The sequence below is a fragment of the Sciurus vulgaris genome (genome assembly GCF_902686455.1).
Source record: "Sciurus vulgaris genome assembly, chromosome: 2".
NCBI lineage: Eukaryota > Metazoa > Chordata > Mammalia > Rodentia > Sciuridae > Sciurus > Sciurus vulgaris.
Window position 1 is genome coordinate 80,420,096 of NC_136462.1, and position 8,819 is coordinate 80,428,914.

General features: G+C 40.2%; 1 protein-coding gene and 1 pseudogene across 2 annotated transcripts; one reads left to right on the forward strand and one right to left on the reverse strand.

Moving 5' to 3' along the window:
- Window positions 1-2,924: 2,924 nt before the first annotated feature.
- LOC306655570 (transcription factor BTF3-like) lies at window positions 2,925-3,694 on the forward strand (annotated as a pseudogene). Its single transcript has one exon. The product of its transcript is annotated as a transcription factor BTF3-like (transcript).
- Window positions 3,695-7,063: 3,369 nt separating this feature from the next.
- Window positions 7,064-8,496, reverse strand: LOC306653780 (ribonuclease 4). Its single transcript, XM_079126761.1, has one exon. It carries the CDS (start codon window positions 8,484-8,486, stop codon window positions 8,040-8,042), a length of 447 nt encoding a protein of 148 aa, XP_078982887.1. The 5' UTR covers window positions 8,487-8,496; the 3' UTR covers window positions 7,064-8,039.
- Between the last annotated feature and the right edge of the window lie 323 nt (window positions 8,497-8,819).

An 8,819-nucleotide genomic window follows, 5' to 3' on the forward strand; every position in this document is an offset into this window, starting at 1 on the left:
CATTCATCCATGGATACCTCAGTCAAATCATTCATTGATGTATACTTAGATTGATTCTATATCTTGGCTATTATAAATATTGTTATAGTGCTGCAATAAACATGGGTATGCAGATGTCTTCTGGATATATAAACTTCTTTCCATGGGGTAGATAACCAGTAGTAGGATTGCTAGATCATATGATAGTTCTATTTTTAGTTTTTTAAAGAACCTCATATCATTTTCCATAATGGCTGTATAAATTTACATTCCCACCAACAATATGTAAGGAAGGGTTTCCCTTTCTCCACATTCTCACATTCTCACCAGAATTTTTTTTTCTTTTTCTTTTTTTTTTTTTAAATTGGTACATGGAATTGACTCCATAGGTGCTTTGCCACTGAGCCACATCCCTAGGTCTTTTTATTTTCTGTTTTGAGACAGGGCATCACTAAGTTGTTGAGGCTGGCCTCAAGCTTGCAATCCTTCTGTCTCAGCTGCCTGAGTCATGAGATTACAGGAGAGCATCAGTGTGCCTGGCTTCAATGATAGCATTCTCACTAAGAGTGAGATGTAAAAAAAATTGTGATGTAAAAAAATATTTTTTGTGGTATTGGAGATTGAACCCAGGACCTTGAGCATGTTAGGTAAGTGCTCTACCACTGAGCTACATCCTTAGTCCTTTATTTTTATTGTTTATTTATTGATTGATTGATTGACTCATTTTATTCAGTCTCCTTAGGGACCATCAAAAATTATCAGTGCCAACTATATAGCAAGTTGTCATGGTGGGGTATTGGGAAAAGTTTTCAATTAGCGATGGTTGTGCCTTGGATAAACCTCATTTGTATGGTGCTGCCACTGCACAAAATTCCAGCTCTTTATTTTTAAGGTTTTATTTTGAGACAGTCTTTCTAAGTTGCCCAGTTTGGCCTTGCATTTGCAATCCTCTTGCCTCAGCCTCCTGAAGAGCTGGAATTACAGGTGTGGTGATTAATAATAGCTAGTTTGATTTACATATTTTATATATACATATATATTTAATCCAGAATGAATCTATCATCTATCATCTCTCTCTCTCTCTTTCTCTCTCTCCAGGGTGAATAGTTTGCAAATATTTCCTCCCATTTTGAATTCTGTTTCTTTGCTGTTGCTTGTTTTTTCTGCAGAAGCTTTTTAGTTGAGTATGGTCTGTTCTGTTTATTTCTGCTTCTGTTTTCTGTGTTTTGGGGATCTTATCCAAAAAAAAAATTTGCCCATACCAATGTCACAAAGCATTTCTTCTACTAACTTTATAATTTGGGTCTTAATAATTAAGACCTGATAAACCCTGATAGTTGCCTAGCAATGTGTTTACATTTGATTCATTTTTGATTCGATTTTTGTACAAGGTAAGTGATAGAGGTTTCCTTTCAGTTTTCTGCACATGGTGATCTAGTTTCTTTTTTAAAAAAAAATGGTTCCTTTTAGTTATACATAACAGTAGAATCCATTATGATATAAACATACAAGCCTGGAATATATCTGATTCTAATTAGGACGCCATTCCTGTGGGGGTGATCCAGTTTTCTGAGCTTTTGTTGAAGAGATTGTCCTCTCTTTAATGTGTGTTCTTGTTATCTTTATCAAAACCCAGTTGACTGTTAATACATGGACTTCTTTCTAGGTTTACTTCCATTTATCTTTGTGTTGTTTTTATACCAGTACTTTCGCTGTTTGGGTTATGATAGCTTTCCCACTTATTGTGAAGTCAGGGGTATTGATGCCTTCAGCTTTGTTCTTTTTTTCAGGATTGCTTTGGTTATTCAGGACCGCTTGGGATTCCAGATGGATTCTATTATTATTATTTTATTTCTGTGAGGAATTCCAATGAAATTTTGATAGGAACAGTTTGTATCAGTTTATGGCAATCATATATTCCCAAGATGTTTTATTCTTTCTATACCTGTTAAGTGCAAACTGGTAGATTAGTCTGGTATATGTACCTGGGCAAGTACAAGATACTTTGCTAACAAGATCATACTGTGGCCTGTGTATTGCTTTGTGGAATGGATTTGTCACTATTGGTGCCTATTAAACATTTGTCATACTCTCCATAGGTTAGCAACAAGTAACCTCTTCCTGAGCTGGGCAACAGAAGTTACACATTAAGCCGGTCAGACTAATTGTTGGGTCTGCTCAGAACTCACTGTGACTGTAGCACAAGCATTTCCCTGAGTAGTCCAACTTATAGATGAGACAGAATGGACTTGACAAAAGTGGAACTTGTGGAGTCATACATCCCCATTGCTGCAAAATACAAAACCCTCAAATATTGGTGGTTCTAGGAGACTAAATAATTGGTGGTTTTGAGTGGTGTGACACGCTGATTGACATGCTGATTGGATAGGTACTCAAAATAAAAGAAGAAGAAGCTTCCTCAATAAATGAGTCAGCAGCTCTCACCTGCTCTCGGTGTCTGGGTGGTTATTGACACTGTGCCCTTCACCCCCCATTACACGAGCCCCTGTGGGATACAACAGGAACTGAAGAAAAGACACCCTCATGCCTCAATCCAAGTGTCTAAAGAAATTAGTGCTAGGGATGTCCTGTTGATTGGTCCATTCTTTAGATGGTTAATTTCCCTTTCTTTAACATGTTGCCATACTTTCCATGCTCGCTGATAGGTTCTTGCTCTTTGTACTGCTATTATGGAAAATGAATGCAATGTGCCTCTGGAGCCCTTTGTGGAAGATATGGGAAGGCATAAGAATATAAGGGTCATTAAGAGTCTTTGAAGCACTGAAGGGGTTAAGTGTTGGGGTTTAATGCAGGTCAGTGCCTAGGAAGTCTTGTCCCTGGTGGTGAGTTAGAAGGACTTCAAAAAATGTGTTTTAGATCACTTCCGGCCTCCCTCCAGCTGCCATCTTGCGTCCCCTCTGTGTTTGCGCCTAATCTCAGCTGGTCTGCCAGAGACCCCCTGAGCGCCAGCCCTAGTCCCCCGCCCAGCCCCATTTCCGCTCCGACAAGATGAAAGAAACTATCATGAACCAGGAATAACTCGCCAGACTGCAGGCACAAGTGTGCATTGGTGGGAAAGGAACTGCTCAGAAAGAAGTGGTTCATAGAACAGCTACAACAGATGATAAAAAACTTCAGTTCTCCTTAAGGAAGTTAGGGGTACAATACCTCTGGTATTGAAGAGGTGAATATGTTTACAAACCAAGGAACACTGATTTGCTTTAACAACCCTAAAGTTCAGGCATCTCTGGCAGCAAACACTTTCACCATTACAGGCCATGCTGAGACAAAGCAACTGACAGAAATGCTACCCAGCATCTTAAACCAGCTTGGAGCAGACAGTCTGACTAGTTTAAGGAGACTGGCCGAAGCTCTGCCCAAACAATCTGTGGATGGAAAAGCACCACTTGTTACTGGAGAGGATGATGATGATGAAGTTCCAGATCTTGTGGAGAATTTTGATGAGGCTTCTAAGAATGAGACAATCTAAACTGATCAACTTCTGAAGAAGATAAACTTGAAGAAGTTACTGGGAGCTGCTATTTTATATTATGACTGCTTTTTAAAATTTTTTTTTTATGGATCTGATAAAATCTAGATCTCTAATATTTTTAAGCCCAAGCCCCTTGGACACTGCAGCTCTTTTCAGTTTTTGCTTATACACAATTTATCCTTTGCAGCTAATTAAGCTGAAGAAGCCTGGGAATAAAGTTTGAAACAAGGTTAATAAAGTTCTTTGCCTAGTTAAAAAAAAAAAAAAAATGTGTTATAGAAGGTAAGGGGGGGAAATCTGGTCACTTCCTTCACTTCCAATCTTTGGGGATTAAAGCAGAATGACCTTGGTTATGAAATAAAGGAATCCATCTATATAGTATGCACACAAACTATCCTGAACATATTCCCCTTGCTTGTAGGCATGGTGTGGCTATATTGTCCTGGCCTGCCACCACTGAGAAATCCTCAAGTAATAAAATGTCCAAATCCACTCTGTTGAGTCCAAATTCTTCCTTTGGGACCAGTAAATAAAACACTGGAGTCTTTGCAGTCCTGTGGTTGAAGAGGTTCCTCGGTAGGTACTACACTTGATTCCATGGGTTACCTCTTCTTCCAAGGCGATTATTCTTTGGATTCCACTTCTCAGACAACAGATTTTGCCAACTTAAAAAGAAAAAGGAAGGAAGGAAAGAAGAAAGAAGATACACAGGACCTTTGAAACAAAATAGTTCATTTGTTCTTAGTAAATGGTGCCAATTTGGGATGTACAGACTAAGAAAATCCTGGGCACACACAAGGAATTGTAACAAAGGGGGAGTTTTTAAAGATGAAGAAATCAGGTAAACAGCTTTACAACTAAGATAATTGGTCTCAGGAATTCATTGCTAAAGTTGGCATTATTGTTTTGGCAGAGATAGCCATTGCTAGGCAACTGTCTTGGCTTATCTGAAATACTGTGGCCAAAGGAAATTCCTAAGATAAGCTCATTACAGGGTATCAAAGTAATTAAAAAATGCACTCAAGGGAGCTTTATGGTCATTCCTAACTCCTTCGGGTTAGAACTTTGACATAAATTACTCCATTTTGTATTGTTAACCCCCACTAGACAGGCGAAAGAGATGAATAGAGCAAGGGATGGACATGCAGAGGTTCTAGTGCCTTCTCAGAGTGTGCCTCCCTCCCAGTACCTTCATAGATCCGGCTTCCTGGGAGTCATCAAATCGCATTGTTTGTGAGTTTTTATGAAGCTTGTTCTCCATGCCTCCCTCCCCTACCATTACTGGAAGTCAATAGTTGAAGCTGAAGGTTCCACTCCACAATCACTTGTTCTTTCTGGTCACCAGCCCCATCTTGAGGCTATCTAGGGACTTCAGTCTAAGTCACATCATTAGCATAAACTCAGGTATGATGAGAAGTGGCTCATTATTAATAACAAAATATTTCTGGTTCAGAAGTTCCAAAATGTTTTTCAAATGAGGTTTGCTCTGAAGGACATTACAAAGGATACAGATTGCAAGCTGCATAAGGTAAGGTATAGGGGAAGAGGCAGAGCTCCCACACGCTCTCCAGGCCTCCAGGAACCTCCACCTGTTCAGCTCTCTGGGAGCTCCCAAACTCTTTCGAGTTTTTAATGGAGACATCATCACATATTTAAAGTTAAGAGACTGGATGGGGTCACCCAGTAAGTCCTGTCTGCTCAGTTTGCTCCCAGTTTTCCTGCACAGCATTCCTTCCTCCTGAATATGTGACAGGACCCTTCCCAAATGAGGGTCTTATAAAAAAAGACAAAGTAGATTTCATGCGTTCTGTGACAGGAATCAGGACAAAGACAAAATACATTTCATTTTGTACCACAGTTACCATCTCCCATGATAACACGGACGTGCCAAGGGCAGAATTCTCTTCCCATTCTTTGTCCTCACTGTCTATATATATATATATATATTTTTTTTTTTTTTTGTACTGGGGATTAAACCTAGGGATGCTTTACCACTGAGCCCTTTTTAATTTTTATTCTGAGACAGGGTTTCACTAAGATGCTGAGGTTGGCCTCGAACTTGCAATTCTCCTACCTCAGTCTTCTAAGTTACTGGGATTATAGGTGTGTACTACGGTGCCTGGCTGTTCTCACTCTCAGTACACATATGTGGACATACTGTTGGAGGAAAACCTTTTCCTCCATCTACCAAGTTTCTATGGTCAGGGATCTATGAATTAACAGTATACAGATCAACAGGAGGAAAGGAAACTGATTCTATTCATAACTTGTGGGAGGGCTAGGATAAAGGGCTAGGTTAGATTATTTCTTCTTCCTTCTCCTCCCCCCATCCTTCTTTTCAAATTTCCTAGTGAAAACTTTTATTGTTTTGTTCTTGTTGAGGCTTAAGGAAAGTAGCGTTGCTCATAATTCCTGAGGATCTGACTTAATGTCACCAACTTGTATTTGAGCCAATTAGGAACAAGACCAAACTGCATTCCAAGGTCCATTTAGTTGATAAATGGAACTTCACCAGACTTTTTTCATATAATTTTTAACAAGATCTCCAGTCACATTGATTATGCCCCAAGAGATAAGGGACCCATGTTAATTCAGATGGGCACCTCTGGAAAGGTTTATTGATTTCTGTCCTATTTTACCCCAATTGTTTTGAGAACCTTGGGGAAAGATTGAAATTATTCACCAATCTGAGATTGTATGAGAATTTTTACAACATTAATTGGGGGAAAAACCCCAAGAATCCTAACATGGCACCCAATAGACCTTCAAAGAAAAGGTCATTGACTAAAAGAGCACCGTGAGTCATTGTAGTAGACAGATGCTCCTTAAGGGAACCTCAAAGGCAAAAGAAAAGGACTTTGCTGAATCCATTATAGAAAAGAATGGGCACCAAACCTCGTTAATACTCTCCAATTCCATGGCATTTCAGTGTCCTGAAAGCCTGATAAGTGTTTGTGAATTTGTCATGAGGCTTGTGGTCTTGAAGCAACATCTGAACTCTTTCCAATGGAGTGAAATGGTTTCTATTGTCCCTGCAAGTACTGCTGCCATCACCAAGCCCCTCCACTGGTTTCAAACTCTGGGGCCCTGGTGTGCTTTCAGAGAGAGGAATTGCTTTATGGGGAAGCAAATGGACTTTTTAGAGAATATAAATGAAAGAATCAGATAAGCTTTATTTAAACAACTGTCTTGGAATATCTCCTGTCTGGAGATTTCCCTGGAGAGAGGTTAATGGTGGCTGTATATTCAGGAAGTTATGCTTTGGTCTGATAAGGGGAGTTCAGAAGATTTCTTTCTGTATCTGCTGTTATTTAGTCTCCTCTCCCCATATACTTCCCTCCTTACAGGTAGCATCTTCATATATCTCTGCTCTCCAATTTATTTCTGAATCTCCAAAGGGAGGAGGAACAGGTGTGAGATTTGTTTTTGAGAGGAATCATTTCCTCCGGAATAAGCAAGATAAAGGTTTCTGTGTTGTGATCATGGATCTGATGGGCATTCTGGACAGAATGTAAGAGGATGGTCAGGTGTATGTACAGAAGAGAAGAACTGAGAGTATAGGAGAAAAATAAACAATCTCATGGCACAGTCTTTCTAGATACCTGCAGATTAGGCCTTTTATTACAATTACAGGAAAACATGAACACTCTTTTAGTCAGGAAGAGTCTTTTTGTTTATCAATTCTGTGAATTGAACCCAGGGGTGCTCTACCACTGAGTGACATCCCCAGTCATTCTTAGATTTTATTTTGAGATGAGGTTTCACTAAGTTATCCATAGTGATCTCCAACTTGCATCTTCCTGCCTCAGGCTCCCAAGTGGCTGGGATTACAGGTCTGTTCCACTCTGCCTGACTTCAAGAGTAAATTAATCTTATTGAGCTAGTATGTTTTTAATACCCTAACTTATTAGGGTAAATCAAAAGTTTGGGAAGAAAAAGAGAAAATTTGTAATACCATTCTTTGATCTAATCAGACACGGACATAAAAATGTCAAATAACACAGAGCTCTAATTTTACCAGTAAGTTATTTCCAAAACATTTAATGACTCCCCAAATGGACTGACTTTTGGGAATAACCAAAAGCAGACACTTTCAAAACACTCCTTGTGATGAACAGAAAAAACCCTGAATGAGGAGCCAGTTCAACTGGACTTTTGTCTCAGATCTTCCACTAACTTGATGGTCTTCAGTAAATTTCCTTAACAGCATTTTCAGCATCACAGAGGTATGGGGGTATGAAAATGAGATAACTGAGAAGAAAGTACTTTAAAATGCTTGAAATGTGATATAAATACACGTAATGACTTGATCCAGAGTCTAGGATCTGAAAGAGCTAAGTTGACTTGTCTTTTATGAAGAAGTTTATTGCAGAAAAGCCTGGACTCAATACAGGTTTGTCTCTATTTCTCTTGGATACAATGTATTTAATAAAATAGGTTACATAGAGGGAAAATGTAAATAACGAGCAGAGGAGACCAAGCCCAAGCTATTTTAAATGCATTACTCATTGTTGTTTTGGAGTAAATCAGAGGCCAACCACTAGCTATAGCACCTGGAGGATAGCATTTATTTGTCAAAGTGCACAGGCACCTCCGGGTTACCCTCACAGGCAACTACCACTCGCCTGGTGCTTGCCATAGCCCGATATCTGCAGTTGGGGGCCCTGGAACTTCCTGTCTCCTTGCAGTCTGTGACCTTCACTACACCCTCATGACAGTTCATCTTGCCATTCTTGCACTGGATATTTTCGGTGCTGCAGATGCTACGAATGCTCCAGATGTCTTCATGTATGAAGGTGTTGAAGCTCTTGCACCGATGTAAGGTCATCCTCCGTCTTTGCATCATCAAGTTGCAGTAATTATCATTGCCACCTGTCTCCAGAGGGTCGACGTGTTGCCGCAGAAACCGTTGGTACATGCGATCCTGGCCATAGGAAGGCTGCACCAGCCCCAACCCTAGCAGGGTCAGTAGCAAGAGTAGAAGCAAAGAATGGGTCCTCTGCAGAGCCATCATTGCCTTGGTGGTGCCTAGAGAGAAAGCAAGAGGGAGGAGATGGGACCATTAGGATCCGGCACTGGAGAGAGGGGTTGAGAATGACAAGCTGATACTTCCTTGACGCCACAGTCTCATCTCTCCCCCTTATACGTACCATCTTCCCACTCTTTTCTGCTCCCAACTTTTCCCGCCCTAGTTTTCTCAAAAGTGAACAATTTCCCAGTATGGCACTTTGCTAAAAGCAAGAGCCTTTCTCTTTTTCAGAAAGAAGTTGGTGTAGCCAGTACAATGAACTAGGACAGGACTTGCTGGGTGGCTGTCCAAGTCTGTGTGGGCTGAGTACAAAAGAGG